The sequence below is a fragment of the Poecile atricapillus genome, chromosome W (genome assembly GCF_030490865.1).
Source record: "Poecile atricapillus isolate bPoeAtr1 chromosome W, bPoeAtr1.hap1, whole genome shotgun sequence".
Lineage (NCBI taxonomy): Eukaryota > Metazoa > Chordata > Aves > Passeriformes > Paridae > Poecile > Poecile atricapillus.
This window is the reverse complement of record NC_081288.1, coordinates 48,439,869-48,457,632: the sequence shown is the minus strand read 5'-3', so window position 1 is coordinate 48,457,632 and position 17,764 is coordinate 48,439,869. Positions and strand designations below refer to the sequence as shown.

Below are 17,764 nucleotides of genomic sequence, written 5' to 3'. Positions count from 1 at the left end.
CCAACTTCTGTTTTAGAATTAAAAAATACTCTGCAAAAGCAGTTGACTGTAACATTTATGTGCTTGTAAGACTTACCAGGCTACCAAAATTCATCTACCATCTGTAGTTAGATAGCAGGAGCTGAGAAAGCCAGGTGTGAACCTGAGAAATGGTTTTGCAGTGTATTGTGAATTTTTGTCATTGGCCATAAAGCTGTGAGCCATGAGCATAAGTGAGCAAGTAGCTAGGCTTTTTCTGTTCTTGTAAGTGAAATAACAAGGCCCATTGCCACAGGGATGCTGGTACAAAGCACAGTGTCCTCAGGAATTCTCAGTGGTATGCTGAATGGAGAACAGTAATATATTTGTTGGAAATACTTCCTGGTCCACATCTCAAGGGTAGAATTAACACTGTATATCCTTTACATATAAATATAGCTCACTGAAGGACAAGATTCTTTAGTGGGAATGACTGTCACTGTTATCCTGCTGAGTTTTTTATTTATCTGTAACTATGGCTTATAAAACAAAACAAGGTCTAAGGTGAATAGGATTAAGACAGTAGTGTTGCACTGATGGTGTTGTCCCCATGTCTCTGATGTCAGTATCAGGAAAACATCTATAATCATATTTACATTAACATACCTCAACAGCTGTTGGATTATCTTTTCTGGTTTTAGCAACCACACAGCTAATTCTGCGCTGGCAGGATCAAACCAATTTACTAAATTATTTCTAGCTTTGGACAAATTGATCTCATCACCAAGAATCCCATCTCTTCTAGATTATCTCTTACTGATTCTCTTACCATTTTACATCTGCTATATATTAAACAATGCTGAAGCTCAGATGTCTAACTTTAGAAACTGAATTTAAAAACCCACTCTGTCTCTGCTTACCAGGTTCTTCTGTTTCTGCCAAGTTAGCTTTCTTATTACAAGGGGCTTGTAAGTCTTATATTAACAGAAGTTCCATTATTGTCTCTGAGGGCCCAACAAAAGTGGATAGACACTGTTTTCAATCAAAACACTAGTTTCCTGTAAATGATACTTAATTGTACAGGGGCACATTATGATGGCTTTTGGCAAAGGTGATGGTCAAAATACCAGTGACAATCAGAAATAGGTCATAGAATGCTATTTTTGACATCACTATTAAATCATAAATATAGGACTTATATGGTGAAAGTATTTGCTTGAAACTTGGTAAATACTGAGTGGTGAACCACAGGTACCCTTGGAACATCCCTGAGTATTGCTATCACTACTTCCAGGCTGTGATTCAGCCTTCTCTGAGTTAAGGAAGGCATTTTTCAATTCAGCCAAGCTGAGGTTTTTGGACGAAAACATACAGTACATTCATATCTAATTTGTGGACAGAATTTGCTGATGCCTGTGCTCTTTATTTGCTTGGTAAGCTCTTATTTTACCACCAAGAACTTAGGCTTTTTTTGAGGTATGGAAAGCTTCATCACCAACTACATAAAACCTTGCTCCAGGAAAGCTTCTGAAGCAACAAGATACAACACCATATATATGGGTTGATGATTTTTTAAAATTATGTTACATTTTTTTCATCTTCTTTTAAGGATTTAGGTTATAAGACCAAGTCCCCATAAGGGAAATAATTGTTAGAGCAGGGACATGGACACATCATTAATAAATACAATAAAGCATTTTAATTAAAGTACTAACATAGAAATTAATGAGTACTAGTCCTAGAAAGAATTTGTAAGAATTTGTTATTGATTATGATTATCATAATATGATAATGATCATGAAATTTCTAGTCTTTTTCTAAAACTTGTTGCTTTGCCCAGCATTTGCTTAAGTTTATTTGCAGATGAAAATGCAAATGCAATGATCAGAGAATCACAGGCACTGTGGTTCTTTCTAGGATGACATTTAGTGTTAATGAGTTAATACACAGCAGTCAAATAGGGAACTGTTAGTCTTGTTTTTATTAAAACCAAAACCAATAAGAGCAGAATTTTTTAAAAAAACCAAAACAACACATACCAAAAAAACAACTAAGTTAAAAACTGTAACTAAAAACTCAAGAAGTTTGATATTTTGCAGCTTCTTTGTTGTAATTTTTTGAAGGACAGAGGACCAGGTAGCTGCTTTATTTGTTCCTATAGAGCTACTGACACTCTTGATTTTTCTCCCTGGAAGCTGTTGACAGAATTGCTTATCCCACTGTGGGGCTCACATGTGATTAGTCAGGTGTTGAGCCAGACAGTGTTCACTTATGCAGTAATTCCAGAAGACTTTCAAAGGATGCTGTCTGCTACAGCAGTCTCCTTGGAGTTCTCATGAATAAACTGGGGAGGCGCAAGCACAGAAATGACACTATCACAGACTCTCAAGGATAATTAGCCCTGTGTGAAAAGTGTGAAAATATATATACACATGGAAATAGTTTAATAATAACTGAGAAAGAAATGATCTGGAATATATCGGGAATACTGGATCGTTCACTGATCCATCAGATCAGTTTGATCCTTGCTAGCAGCACTTGTGTTACTCAAAAAGAGAGAAGGCACAGTGTAACCTGCCTTTCTTGCTGACCCTGTAAGGCAATCAGCTGAAGTATTGCAGGCCAGAATCAAGAACTTTCTTTCATGTGTGCTTGATTCTTCTTTCATCCAATTCTTTATACACCACAGTAATTTCCGCGAGCTTTTATGTTGGACCTAACAAAATAGATTTTAACAGATCTCAGTTTGTGCTGAATTTTTTTGCCAGCAGAAATTGAAGCTGGCAACCAAAATCTTCACTGGAAACTGGAAAGGAGAAGGATGGTGTTATCTGGGTATTTTAATCTCCCCTAAATATAGACTATAAGATCTCATTCTAGTTTCAGAGAATTTGGAGAAGATTTAATCTTACTTTCTTCCCTTATCCTTTTCAATCAGGAAACATAAACTGGATGGTATTAGCTTTATTTCATTTCTTCTGAATGTCTAAATGCAGAGATACAGCCCTTAATATTTGAGATTGCCTCTAAAGTCTTTTTTTGTTACCCAGAGTCTGCAATGATGATAGCACTTCATCTAAATACTTTCTTCTTTTTTTTTTTTTTTTTTTTTTGGAAGTGTTATAGGATAAAAATACTATATTCTGTTTGCCTCTCTGTACAGCCAAAGGTAGCCAGTGGCCCACATAGCCATCTGAAAACATGGCTGCATATGTCCCAGTCATCTGGCACTGGTGAAGAGTCTTAAGGGAAGGATTAGGGTCTGGGATGATGAGTGTATGAGCCTTGTTGAACAGTAAATTGCTCCCCTGGGGTCCTGCTGTTTGCCAAGGTGCAGTGAGAGCTGAGCCAGGGGAAGAGCATGTCCAGCCTGACAGGGGCCTCAGCAGCAAGGGAGGGCAGAGGAGTACAGGGCCGGTCTTGGTGCACCTGTGTTTGGGCTGTGCTTGTAGCCTCTCTGAGATAAAAACTCAGGTACAGCTTTAGGATTGAAAATGAAGAGCCAAACACCATTCTGCTCTGTTAGTAGTTCTCCATGACATGCTATCCTGCCAATGAGTTTAAAAACCACAAGTAATGGTGCAGAAAAATCATCTGACTGGTTTGTGAATAAATTCTTGACTCAATTTAGTGTTTAGATATGGGCTTCAAAAAGTAAGAGGGAAATGTTGACTTGTCAATAATCATTTACTAAGGTGTCTGTTTTTTTATGTCCAGTAAAGAGCTGCAGCTCCTCAGGACACTTTCAACAGCTGTCCTGTAAATCAGATGTGTGTTTGTGGGTGATCCATTCTCAAAGTAAGCACTTACTGTTTAGAAATAGCAACCACTGTAAATCAGTTGGGAGGGATGTGTAGACAGGTATCATGTAGCTGCACAGGGATGTTTGCCAGTTTCACTAAGTGGTTGTTTTTTTTGTGACAGATTAAATCCAATGGTGAGCTGCTGATTAAAAACGTTCAGCTGCGGCATGCAGGGAGGTACATGTGCACTGCTCAGACTATTGTGGACAACTCCTCAGCTTCAGCTGACCTTGTGGTAAGAGGTAAGCTTCTCCAGGTGATACAGAAATGTGGCTGGTTTTCACCTAGGCAAGACACCAAGACAAGAGTGTTTCTGATTGTTTCAGATATGTGATTTCTCACCAACAGATGGAAGAGATTAAAATGAGAGGTGCATAAACATGCAAAGTCATGAAAGTTTACTCAGGGTACTAATTCGGTTGCAGACATTTAGAGGTCTAACTGAGCATGTGTTTTTCCGAAAAGAAATAAGGATTTTTTGATTAGGGGTATTTTCCTTATGTGAAAGCAATTTTTACATAGTTTAATTTGGTGTTCATTATTAAAAATAGATTTCAAGGATCATTTCAATGTATCTCCTGGATACATTTCTAAGTCACTTCTCAATTTTCATAAAGGTGTATGGATTTAATTATTGCGTATAATACTAGGCCTACATTAAAAAAATTCTGAGTTCTCAAATTACAGAAACCAAGACATCTGAGGAGAAGTTTATCACTCAATTTTTATCTGATTCATGTCTGTTAAATGTTACTGCAGTCTCAAAATTCTGTTCTTGCTCCTACAGTATGAATCCTACAAGATCTGTTACAATGTGAAGTTTTAATAGCATGAGTTAATTTCCTTTGGGCATTTTGCTTTCTTTCATGCCTGTGGGCATAGCACATTCTGAAGCACTAACGCTCTGTTTTGCTGACAATTCAAAGCTGATATAACTTGTATGTTGTGTTGCCTGGCTGTTGGGTTTTGGCCCACTGAGATGTGTAGCAGCTGAAGTATACTAGTGTCATGGTTCTGAACTTCTGTCATCTCAGGTTGTCGTGCAGTTAAATATTTCTGCATTTAATTTTTGCTGGGTACTAACAGCCCATGAAATGTCATCAGTTTTGGATAAAATGTCAAAGCAAATATGGTAAGTGATGAAACTACAGATAGGTCTGTGAAGTAAAAGAGTAGGATCTGTTCATATGCCTTAGTATTATGTAAGCAATTCCTTTTAAAAATTAAAAGACAAGGTGCTTTATCAAGCTTCTGATTCCCCTTCCAACCCAGGAATTAGAGTCATTGCTCAGAGACTATTTTGTAGAAGAAATTAGCATTCATTTTGTTCTCAAAATTCAGATTTTAATGCAATGAACACAATTTTTCTTATGGCTGCCTTTTTTGTGTCTGTAAGACTCAACATCTAACCAGGCCAAGAGAAAATATCTTATGAAATATGACAAATGTGGGATTGTAGTTTCACTGCATTAGTAAGGAAGAAGTGAACAGTCTTGCAGGGGAATGGGTCTCTCATCAGACCTTACCTATGGGTGTCCTTAGAGCTGGGATAGCAAATATGCATATTACCAGGGTGGAAAGTTGACCAACAACCCTCATCTTAAAACCAGCACTTAACAACTTCTGCTTTGTGCATCCCTTGTGAGGAGTAAGAAGCTGTTTCCACATGCAGTGAGGTGTTTTGTCCTTACCTTGAAAGGAGGGTCCAAGGAATGAAATTGCTTCCTTGAAGGATATATTTCATTTGAGTTCTTTTGCTCAGATGTATGGAGAAAATAAACAGCTCAAGAACTGAAAACACATTTGGCACACTGTGTGTAGATCTGATGTAGAAATCTCCTTCCATTTTTTTTTGTTGTTATGTTTTGATTCTCTGTGGTTTCTCTGTAAATAGTGCAGAGCAATATATTATGGTATTGTTGGGTTTTTTTTAATATTCTCTGGGATTTGTTCAATCAGGTTGTTGGATAATTATCTGAATCATGTTGGCATTATTATCAATTAATCAATTATTACCTGTGAATTTTGAAGCAGAAAGTACATGTCAGTAGTTTTAATGCATTGTATCTGTTTTTACACAACAGTTAATATGTATCAAATAACTGGGTATCATATAAAACAGAAGCACAATAACAAAACCAGAATTTTGTAGGAACTTTGAACCTGATGCGGGGTTCACCACTTTGGGGTAATATGAAGGCCAAGAAAAATGGGAAGAGATCTATAGAAATCTCTTTTAAGGTATGATTTTTCTCCAAATTAATTTACAGGGTTTTCAGCATAACTTGCAGCTAGGGCCTATATAGCACAAGCAGAAGTGTTGGTTACAGGTGGGTTAAAGGCCATCATCAGGTGGAATTTACGAAGGAAAATTTTTGGGGTTTTTTTTCTGAGTTCAGTTTGGTTTGGTAAGAAAAACAGCAATATTTTCAAAGCATCATCTTTTCACTTAAGATTATCTCAATATTGATTAGGCAAGAATCATGGAAGTTTTATTTGGTAGTTATAAATTGCAAGAGCAGCTGTCCTCTGAATCATTCCATAAAGCATTAAAAGTTGATGTACTTTAATATTTACAGCGTATTTAATTTTTTAATTGTACTTTTTTTTTCTTTTTTTTCCTTTTGTTTTTTCCCTCAGGTCCTCCAGGCCCCCCTGGAGGTATAAGAGTAGAAGAAATTAGAGACACTGCTGTAGCACTTACCTGGAGTCGTGGAACAGACAATCATAGTCCTATTTCTAAATACACGATCCAGTCAAAAACCTTTCTTTCTGAAGAGTGGAAAGATGCCAAAACAGGTAAGAGTAATGCCAGAAGTAATAAGGACAGTAAGTTTTAAAATATGATTGTTAGAAAGTGACTAATCAGAAAGTAATCACAGAAGGAAACCAGGGATGTTATTAATGTCTGCTGCAGGTTTACTGTCCTGTCAGTGTCTTGTCAACAGTTTTGTTCCCAGCATTAGAAGGACCTGAACTAAATGTCAAGAAATAACAGAAAAGAACCGGCCAGAGTTGTTGCTACCTGGTTTTTTTGCCTCTTTCCTTGTGCCTGAAACATTCAACATCAACTAGTGTAATCACAAAAATTTATTTACAGGTTAATTTGGATGAAAAGTGGATGTTTTCATTTCTGTATTTGTTATGGAAAAAGCTGGTTAAAATTGTCTGCTTTTTCCTGGGAGCAGACTAAGTTCCAATTGCATTAAAACTGGCACCCCTAGAGAAAACATAGCTAAGATTATCCTTCTAACCACTGGATGTCATCGTTGTGCCACAACATTGTAGTTAAAGATCAACCTACCTGAGCACAGGAATTATGCTAATTTTTTTTTTTTTAGCATTTTACATAAAAACATAAACTTAAAAAAAAAAATTAAGCTACTAGTATCTCTGAATGCTTTATGAAGGATAGCATTGTCACAAGCTATACAGAATTTTCCTATCAATATGTTTCATTATCCCACCCTTATAAATTTCATCTTAAGTGCTTTCCTGTGGAATTAAGATATCACATACTCAGCATTTCTGAATACTAAAAATATTAATAGTTTCAGTGATTGTCTTCCATTTAATTTTTCACTTGAAACTACAGGTGTGTAAGAAGTAGATTGACATATTGAACTGAAAATTTTTAGAGTAAAAAGTCAGATATAGTAGGCCTTCTGTATTATATCTTATTTTTCTTTCAGATTATGTAGTATATGTTGTTCTCTTGGATATGATTGCCTCCATCAGCCAGCACTGATATTTTTTATGTCAAAGTAGCTTGGAAAATAAACCCAGAAGGTTCCCCAGCCCCTTCTTATCACTTATATCTTGTTTAATGTTTTCTGTACAATAGATTTCTTTGAACTTTAAGAAAATAATTAATGTATAAATTAGAGCTGTTCCACTAACTGATTATTTGGTTCAGTAACAATACATGCAGGAAGGAGGATCCTTTTAGACTAGCCTCTGCTTTTCTCAGGATAAGTTAATTTTATTTCTTACTCATTCTGTAGATTTCAGTTAAAGAAAAGGAAATGTGAAGAATTTCAGGTGGCAACTAATACTGTTTTGTTTTGTGCTGTGTGGAACTGGAACTGGAGGTGTAAGAGTTAACATAAGTGTTTTCAGATCTTCATTCTGTCTGATTCAGAGCAGAGACTTCAAACCACTCTTCTCATTTCTCAGGAAGATTCCCTAGTTGCAATGTTGTAAGCATGATGGGATGAACATCTCTGCATCTCTGAAGTTCTCTGATTCTCAGAATTACTGAGATAATATTTGAATTTTACCCTAAAGAATTCTGAGTGGGATTTACATCTTAGGTGGGACAGTGAGGAATCTAGATTGTTGAATTCCTTTTCAAAGATGCGAACACAAAAGATACACATTACTAATTTCTGAAAAGTTGGAAGTAACTGTTCCAGTGTTTTCAAAATCGTTACATTTTCATCTGAACCACAGTTAGGAATTTGGATAAATAGATGATTCCCTAAAAGTAGGTAAAATTACCATACTAACTATCACTAGCATTACTGCAAGCTTTTACTTAATTGCTGAGTTACTTCCATTTTGATTCAGTGTTAACTTTCAGATTAATGAAGCATGATGAGCAGTCCGAATTAATCTGTCCCCAAATGGTTAGGCTATCAATTAATGTTGTGAATTTTTAATGTGTGAAACAAGAAAATATACTTTGGCATTGCATTTTGGAAATATTGTTATTATTTCTACTAACATTATCTGCCAACCAAATCATTCATCTCAGGTTTCACAATACTGAGTGTGTTTTGTGAAAGAAGTATAGACTACTTCACAGTATGGAAATATGTATGAATGGATTATGTAATAAGTTGTTTACATTTACGTTGTTCTTTCCAGTTAAGGGGTTCAGATTCTCATTGTGTCAAGTGTTCATAATTGTTCTGGGAATCTGTGGGACAGTAAAATTAAATTAAGAGATCAGATGTAGCCCAGGAAGGACATTGAAAGCGTGTTAAATTTATATCGTAACTTGGGTGACAGGGGAGGTTTGCAATAGCTTTACTGACTCGATAGAAAAATAATCTAAGTAAGAATGAGGGAGGGTGGTGGGCAGATAGAAAGAAAAATGGAAAGTGAGTTCATTTCTACTTTAGGACCTCACTTTGGAATGAAATTTAATGTTCATTTGGAAGAGGGATGTGGTGTCACCATCTAGTGCTTACACTACTGTTGCCTGGTTGTTTTTTGGGTTTTTCTCTGCAAGCATTTCATTTATATTTTAATTCCAAATCAGCTGTCTGTGCTAGCCTTTCCAGTGGAGAATATCTCAGTTCTCATCCTTCTCAGTTCTCATCCTTACATACAAGACTCTAATTTGACAAACAACTCTTGTTTGTATATAAATGAAAATCTTCTGTCTTTCCATAGCTGCAGACAGCTATAGAAAGAACCCCTATTGTCTGTGAATTGCAGACAGTCACGAGTTACTCATTTTATATACGATAAAGAAGCTCATCTTTATGACAATAACAGGTCTTTTCATAGGAATTACAAGAACTTTTACCTTTGTTGATCAGAATCAGATAGCAGGTTATAACATGCTCACTAATTAAGTACACCAAATTAGGACCACATTTTATAAACCACTCCTCATCAATTGATAGAACCCCACATGTTTAGCCCTTGCCTGACCATGTAATGAATTTTTATTTTACTGTTTCTGCATTACATATTTCTCATTGCATTTGTCTGTAGGTAAAATGAAATTCTACAGCTATAATATGTAATTAGTAAGGAAATCTCATAACTAGATGTACTAGTTCACACCCAGTTAAAACTTGGAAGTCAATAAGGGTTTATCCAAGATAGTGTCATAGTTTCCAAATTCCCAGTCACTGCTGTGGGTACGCCTCGTAAAATGTTATATTCCTAATGTGCAATGTCAAGTTTCCCTTAGTTGTCTGTGTGTGGTTGTAGAATAGTGCAAGTTTTGTCACAATCAACCGCACTGTTGCTTACCTAAGTGTGAAAGTGCTGTTTTCTAAAGCATTTATTCTTTTTTTTAGACCCATCAGATATTGAAGGAAATATGGAATCTGCTACAGTGATTGATTTAATTCCATGGATGGAATATGAATTCCGGATAATAGCAACAAACACTCTGGGGACAGGAGAACCTAGTATGCCATCACAGAGGATTAGAACTGAAGGCGCTCGTACGTAAACAGAAAATGTCATGTTTTTTTTTTTAAATGTGTTCCTTAATTTTTACATTTTTGTTTACCAATTTGGTAATTTTAGGGTTTACTTTAAAAAAGTTTATAAGATTCAGTGTGCAGGAAATATGTTTTCAGCCACCCACTACTCCAGATTGTAGTAAGCAAGTATCAAACTATGAAGATGTGATAGCATCAAAGCAGATATAAAGGAAACATAGTCATGTGGCAAATTTGTCTCCATTACTGAAACAGAATCAGACTGCATCTTTCAGAGATCTCCACTGTGTCTGTCAGCCAGGCTGTGTGTGTGTATGAGTGCATGCACATGTTTGGAACGATGGTTTAGGACTTAGGAAAAAACATGCATGTATTTTACAAGGAAAATGTCCATTTGCCTTTTGGTTTGTATTCTAACTAAAGAATACATGAAAGGATGTGTGTTATACTGGATATTGCCAATTTTCTGAGACTGAAGGTTTGGTCTGGTGTCTTCTTACTTCACGTCACATATGTGACATTATCCAACATAACGCACTCTCTTATCTGTCTGGTTGCTCAGTGCTAATAGCTCAGAGCATATTAAGGATATTCTTTAGGCACAGGCACATCCTTTTTATAATGAATTCTCCCAAATGAGGAATTAGATGTTACTATTCCAAATAATACATTCTGGTTTGACTGTACAGAGGAGATAACAGCAATGTTCTAGGGGGTAATGTATCACCGCACAAAGACTGTATCCAACAAATCCTCTACACCACAGAGTAATCTATACCCACTTGCAATCTAGATTTCTTTACAATTGTTTCCTATAGCCTGAGTTCTGAAACTAAAAATGAAAACCCAAAGTGTGAAAAACAACTTTTGCAATTACACCTGCTAGGTCATAACTTTGATTAGATAGTATTTTCAAAATAAAATATATTTGCATTGTAAATTTCAAAACATTCATTAAAAACAAATTTGGTCCATTAAAATGTTGTTGCATGAGGAGAAAGAAAATAAATTGGTGAAATGTTTTGGATAGGGAAGGAAGAGCCACAGAACTTTAATACTGAAGTAAAAGATAATCACTGCTTAGAAAATTGACTACTAGCATAATATGTTTTATGACTCAAGAGCTGTATTTGAAGGCCCAAGAGTATACAGGAGAAATCTACACATGTTTCTTTGTGTACATCTGGTGCACAATAGATGCTTCTAAAATGTTAGAAAAGTCACAGATAAGGAGAGAAAAAATACTAACGGGTGGAATAGGGGTAATGTCCTGCAGTTTGCAGTGTGCCACATTCATGCCATTTTTTGTAGCCTCTCCAAAAATGGCATACTTTCCAGTTTTGTAGCAGGAATCAGATAACAGACTAAATAGACCACTTGCAAAAACCGCTTTTGCAAGAAGTGGTCTATTTAGTCTGTTGTCTGATTCCCCAGACACAGCACCATGCTCTGGCAGACTGTGAGACAGTTTTTGGCAAACCATGCAAAATGGTAACATAGTCTCCTTAGGCATCAGTCAGCACTTCTTGCCATGACAAAATAGTGATTAAATAATTTACAGTTTACAGAATAACTTCTGCACCCAAGTGTGTTTTCTGCCAGGATCTGGAATTTGTTATAAGCAACAGTAGGATTTGGGTTGTACTGTCAATGTCAAAGGTACTACAGAAGCAGTGTGCCCGACTGCAGGAGCATTTTCATGCAATTCTGAAAAAGGTAAATAACAAATTACAAGACATGTCCACATATTGTAGTTATTGTTAACATTTTCCATGTTAAACAGCAACAAACAGTGCTGGTCTTTGTCATAAAATGTGGGTGACAAATAATGTGTTACACTTAAAAGTTGTCAGCATCTTTTTCGATTTTGAAGTCTCTCTTCTGGTAGATAACTGATTTCAGTAACTTATTAACATGCTAAGACTGTGTGCAGTGTTTTTTATTTTTAATGAAACAGCTTGCTTCATCAACAACATTTCACAGTTATTTCTTGAAATTCAGTGAAGGTCTGGTTTTATATATTTTAGCTTCTGGATGCATTAGAGTAATTGTCTAAGTTAGTTACCTGGTCTTAACAGAGAGAGAAACCTGAATTTAATGGTTGAGAGAATGAGAAAGATTCTTTTGAAAAGAATGACTTGTTAGACTTTAAACAGTCAGATTTCTTCTGTTCTTTGGCAGCCTGTTTTTCTTCTTTGACTATTTAAGCATTCTAGCAACCCTCTGCTTCTAACGTAGCTCTAAAGCTATATGTTTATAATAGTGTGACTACAAGGTCAAGTAACAAATTCCATCTTTCTCTCAAATTCTTATATGTATGTTTAGTCTTGATCTCCACTAATTCGTTTTCAGAAAGGCCAGAAATAAATAATGCAAACCATGCATTGAATGCTGATTTCAATTTCCAATTTTTTTACATATTTTTATCCTGTCTGGAAACATTTGTTCTGCTCTGCTTTGTGTTTCTCTTCAGCTGACCCTCAGAGAAGGCCTCAGCAAACATCTGACTTACATAGTGCTCGAGCACTATGACTTACAGCTTTCACTGATTAGTGGAGAAAATGCCTGATCCTGTTCATAATTTTTTTATGCAAAAACACATTAATTTAGGTAGGGCATGTAGCTCATACATGCACATCTGAGGAATGTTTAATGCCCTTTAGGTAGGCTATCATATCCTAAGTTTTCAGTAGACAGTTTTAAGTTTCAGTACTTTGCGTGTCCGTATTGAGTGACAGCAGATAAATATACAAACACAATAGCAATAGAATCATTGCACTCAGTGAAGAGTCTGAGAGAAATGACAATATAGGAATGATGTCCTTGAAAGTATCCTGCTTTGCCACCCAGCTGTGCACCAATGATAGATCAACACATCGTGTTTCATTACACAAGATGTCAGTGTAAAATGCAATTAGTAAATTGTAAAGTGCTACGCCAGTTTTGGTTAGGTACATCTACCCATCCTGAACATGACCGTTTAGAAGATGTGCCACTGATCTAGAAATCAATTAGGCTGCCGTGCTTCAAAGATAGACCCATGGGTTTAACCTTACCATAGCAAGTAAATCCACTGAGGTAGGTGGAACTGATCACAGTCTGCTAAGATAATTACACGTACAAGTCCATGGTGCTTGAGCCCTCAGCATACCAACATCTGAGAAAGCACAAGAACAATACACAGTGTGCTTCTCTTAAGACTTACAAGAAATTTTTCATTCTTGAATATTCAATTAAAAATTTGTAGATAATACAGGGAGAAGGAAGAATGATTGCTAGCTATGGTTACAGCTGGCATATTTCCTGAAGCAGTAGCTATACATTAGTCTTGGCAGATTGCACACCATCATTACTTTAATTGTGTGTGCCACGTGTGCTCATTGGCCTTGCAGCTGTCTGCTGCATACTTTGTAGTAATTTTTTGTGTCTCTTCTGTTTCACTAGCTCCTAATGTGGCTCCTTCTGATGTTGGAGGAGGGGGTGGAAGCAATCGAGAGCTGACAATAACATGGATGGTAAGTATTTCGCATGCAAGATGGCATGAAACCCATTCTAACACATATCTGATCTTGCTCCTCCTGAAACCTGTGGATGGTTTGTCCCTGGATCTTGTGAGATAAGGATTTGCATAAAATATATAGATTTCCAGACTTTTCTCATAAAAAAATACATGAAAAGGAATGAGGAAGAGAGTACCTTAGGGGTTTATGTGTTGGACATCTCTAAAATATCATCTAAAACATTCTAAGACTAAGAGAATCAAACACATACTGACTGTGATAATGCATCACTAAAAGACGCCTTCATTTCGCTATTGAAGCAATGGTTTTGAAAACTTACCTATACTGTGGATATAGATAAAGCAAGGAGGGAAAGGAGACACCAAGGTAAGAGGAAAGCACATGGTAGCACAAGAGAGGATAAGGATTTATAAACAAAGTTTCATAGGCAGAAGCAGCATGGGAGAGAGAATTGAAATCTACTGCAGGGTATTTGGGGAAGCTAGGGAGAAGAAACTTAAGAAAATAATTGTTGGATTCATGTCAGAGCCTATCAGTATCCAGGAAAAACAGAGTTACAGCAGCATTACATCTGGCAAAGAAAGATGGTTATGTTATGCTTGAGAAAATTACCAAGTTTGTTTTCTGTTGACTTCTCTGTGCACTGTCACAAGGCTATGAGATACATAAGGCACATTATGCCATTTGTGTCTTTTGGGGAATAGTTGTTTCATATGTAGCAGCTGAATTATGTCTAGGAAGAGTGCTTTTTCTTGTGGGAAGTAATGTAAAGATGTCATCATTCCAATAGCATGTATTGTTGTATAGGGTTTCTCCTTATGAATATGCAGATTTTATTCCATATGCATATTTCCTTCTTTTTGTACTTAGGATTGATCATATGCCTGTGAAAGTTCTCAAGTATGACAGAAATAGCCAGCCATATCTTTGAGCTATCAGATTTGGGCATTCCTGGCCGGGTTTTGTTTCGGAGTTCTGGGGTTTTTTTTGTTTTTTAACTGAGTACAAAATATTTATTCAGTCTTCCTAATTATTTTAGCAGTGAAGAAAAGGTTTATAAGATCCTGAAAATGAAGGTCCACAGTTCTGTTACAATATATTGGAAAGGTTGTATTTTAGTTCCCCTAATAAAATGTCTTAATTGGCTTAATTCTGGTCTCTTATTTTTGAAGAGCAAAATAACGCATTCAATGGACAGGTGCAGAAGACCTAGATTATTTTACTTCACAAGCTTTTATTCTAAAAACTTTAAAAACTACAGAGCTTCTTCTTGGATTGCATGTAAAGACTGGTACTCATGGTATTTCCAATACAGTAACTTGTATTGTAACCTGGCTGAGACCAAACTAAACAAAGAAATATAATCAGGAGAATAGTGACTAATGCAAAATCAGAAGTATAAGACCACTTTAGTATTTCCTGTACACCCAGGCCGATTTATATTCTCATTATTTCTCTTACCTAATGTTATGCTTTTCACATCTGTACTGAGCAGCAACTTTAGTCAGACAAATTAAGCATGGCTTCAAGTTTATTTCCCAAGAATCTTCTATGCTGTGTCTAGCAAGGGTTTTTAAATAGAGACTGTAGATTCATGGAGTCTGAAAGACAACAGTATATCTATCTGTAAGGCTAAGATAAAAATATATATTGATTCCCCCAAATGTGCTGACATTTGCATATGCTACTCTAAATAGTCCTTAATTAAGAAGAGAAGAACAAAATGTATGGCAGGTTCACAAGTTGCTGCCAACCCCTTTTCAGCTTCTGCTATGATTCATAAGCCCAGGTTGAATGAGACAGCCAGAGATGCAATCATAGCTCTTCTAAGACTTGTTTTGAAAGAGGAACTGAGAAGGAGACCTAGGAGTGGCATGCCCATTCTTTCTCAGTTTTGTTCATTTGTCTTTCCCTCTCCAATTTTCGTTTTCAAACTTTTCAGTGGATTCTGCAAACTATTCAGCTACTTATAACTACTCATTATGTGCAGCCATTGGAGGGAAAGCTGCTTTCAAACTTCATATAAGACCTTTTAGAATATATTTTTTAAGTGCTGGTCCTGGCTTTCTAAAGTTTGCTCTGGCTGAAAATCATTCTGAGGCGAGGGCCTCATCTAGTCTCCTTACTTTGGCATATGAGATAGGATTCTGGTTTATTTTAAGCAGCTAGTTACAGTGATAGATTCAGAAGATCAGCTACACCAAAGTTCCATAAAACCTTGCTCAGAATATCTCCACACATGTTGGCTGAAGTGCTGCAGTAGTGGGCAAGCGCCTAAGGAGAATAATGACTCACTGTGTCACTGCTTCAAGACCTTTGCCTCAAGATAAGCTATTTCATCTCTCTGAGGTTTCCATTAGGTAATAAGGTGATGCAGAAAGCTTATTTTCAAAGGATGCTTCTGGTCAACCTCCTGATGCACAGATGAATGATGTGATTTTGGCTGGTTGGGTGCAGTGTATAATAGTTGTGGTAAAAGCTCCATGAACTGAGAAAGGATCACTGAATATAGAGAGCATCGGTAAAAGAAGAAAAATCCATTATGGCAGATTTTCTCCCTTAATTTCATATTTTCCAGTATTCCTAGGTGTAGGAAGTTAGCTATAGTTTTAAGAAATATTTTGGATATGTACCTGTGATTCCTGTACTGAAAGTGGGAGTCATTTCATGAAAAGATTTACCAGTTAGAAGCTAGGTAATCTAAATCAGCAGCTGGATCCCCTCCATCATCAGTGAAAAGTGGTAGGATGAGTCATTCTTTGAATGTGTCCATCTTTCTTTATCAGCTGTGCCAGTTGTCTAGGTGACAAACTTTCAGTAAATAATTATCATTTGGGCCAGCCACATAGATTTTCTCTTCACTGTGATTTTTTTTTGCAAGAATATCTATCTCCACATGTACATGGACCCATATACTGGCATAATATGTCTGTGTTAAATATCTGCTGTGCCTCATTCCCTAGGTCTTTTTTTTTGACAGCTACAGCTGTGTTATTGCAGAATTATTCTTGGTTTCTTTCTGTGGTAGGTAACATGATGTGTGTTGCACTGAGTTCAGATGAGGAAAAAGATCTTAAAATGTTTTCCTAGAAAATACACTAATACTGCAGATCTAAGAGGGCCTATTTTAAAAGGGGTGGAAGCAAGCCATTGAAGGAAACCAGGGTGAAATGGAGGTTTAGTTCATTGTTTTTACAGTGTACATATCAATGCTTTCTGCATAATTTATATTTTGTTCTGGACTAGCTGTTTAGCAATAATAAATGTTTTATTTTTTTTGTCCCTACAGCCTTTGTCAAGAGAATACCACTATGGCAATAACTTTGGTTATATAGTGGCCTTCAAGCCATTTGGTGAGAAAGAATGGAGAAGAGTTACAGTTACTAATCCTGAAATTGGCCGATATGTCCACAAGGATGAATCAATGCCACCTTCAACTCAGTATCAAGTAAAAGTGAAAGCATTTAACAACAAAGGGGATGGGCCATTCAGTCTCACTGCTGTCATTTATTCAGCACAAGATGGTGAGTAAATGTTCCAAATGGGTTTTACACTCATTTGGAGTGATCCAGATCAGCACCACCATCAGTAGAACCTGGTCCTTGACACTGATTTATGTAGCAGGATACACCTTCAGCAGGGAAAGTCTGCATTGCTCGCACAAAACACTCGTTCTGAACAGCCAACTTCCACTTTCTGCTTTCTGTGTGATGCGGAGCACTTGACTGCGCTTGCTGGCAATAAGCAATAAACAGCAGTATGCAAAATTCTTCACAAAGCTTGTTAAAAGATTTAAGAATATAGAAGAATAAATTCTTATCTCCACAGTGGTTGCCCAAAACATTTAGATCTTTATTCAGTAATGTCTCTGTGATCTTAGTACGTGTATTTGACATATGCTTACTCTTTTTTTTCTTCTTAACAGACCACACTAAAGCCTAGAATTTTAGTCGATCAGTATTAGAATGTAGCCCAAAATTGTGAAGGAATGATCGTTCAATTGTATCTAGTTACATTTCCAGCATATTTAGAGTCTCATATAAATTATCCTAGTTACATTCTTTATTCTGGTTTGCATGTTAGAGCTATCAAGTGAGTAATTTAATAGAAAACTCTTTCAGATTCCATTAAAATATTTTTCTTTATTCTTACTGTAATTATTTCACATGCTGTGATCTTTAGTACTGAGGTTTAAATAACATTTTCAAACTTAGCAGAAGAGAGAAAGTAGTGGAAGAAAGTTTACCTTAAATCAGAAGAAATATATACATCTTTAATTGCATTATCATCACTC

General features: G+C 36.3%; 1 protein-coding gene across 1 annotated transcript in view; it reads left to right on the top strand.

Moving 5' to 3' along the window:
- Positions 1-17,764, top strand: part of LOC131592285 (contactin-1-like) — a 150,023-nt gene that overhangs the window by 106,354 nt on the left and 25,905 nt on the right. Inside the window, exons 14-18 of the mRNA XM_058863696.1 lie at positions 3,883-4,003; positions 6,402-6,560; positions 9,800-9,949; positions 13,394-13,464; positions 16,760-16,994. Coding sequence (XP_058719679.1) covers positions 3,883-4,003; positions 6,402-6,560; positions 9,800-9,949; positions 13,394-13,464; positions 16,760-16,994 — 736 coding nt within the window. The remainder of the gene's footprint in view (positions 1-3,882; positions 4,004-6,401; positions 6,561-9,799; positions 9,950-13,393; positions 13,465-16,759; positions 16,995-17,764) is intronic.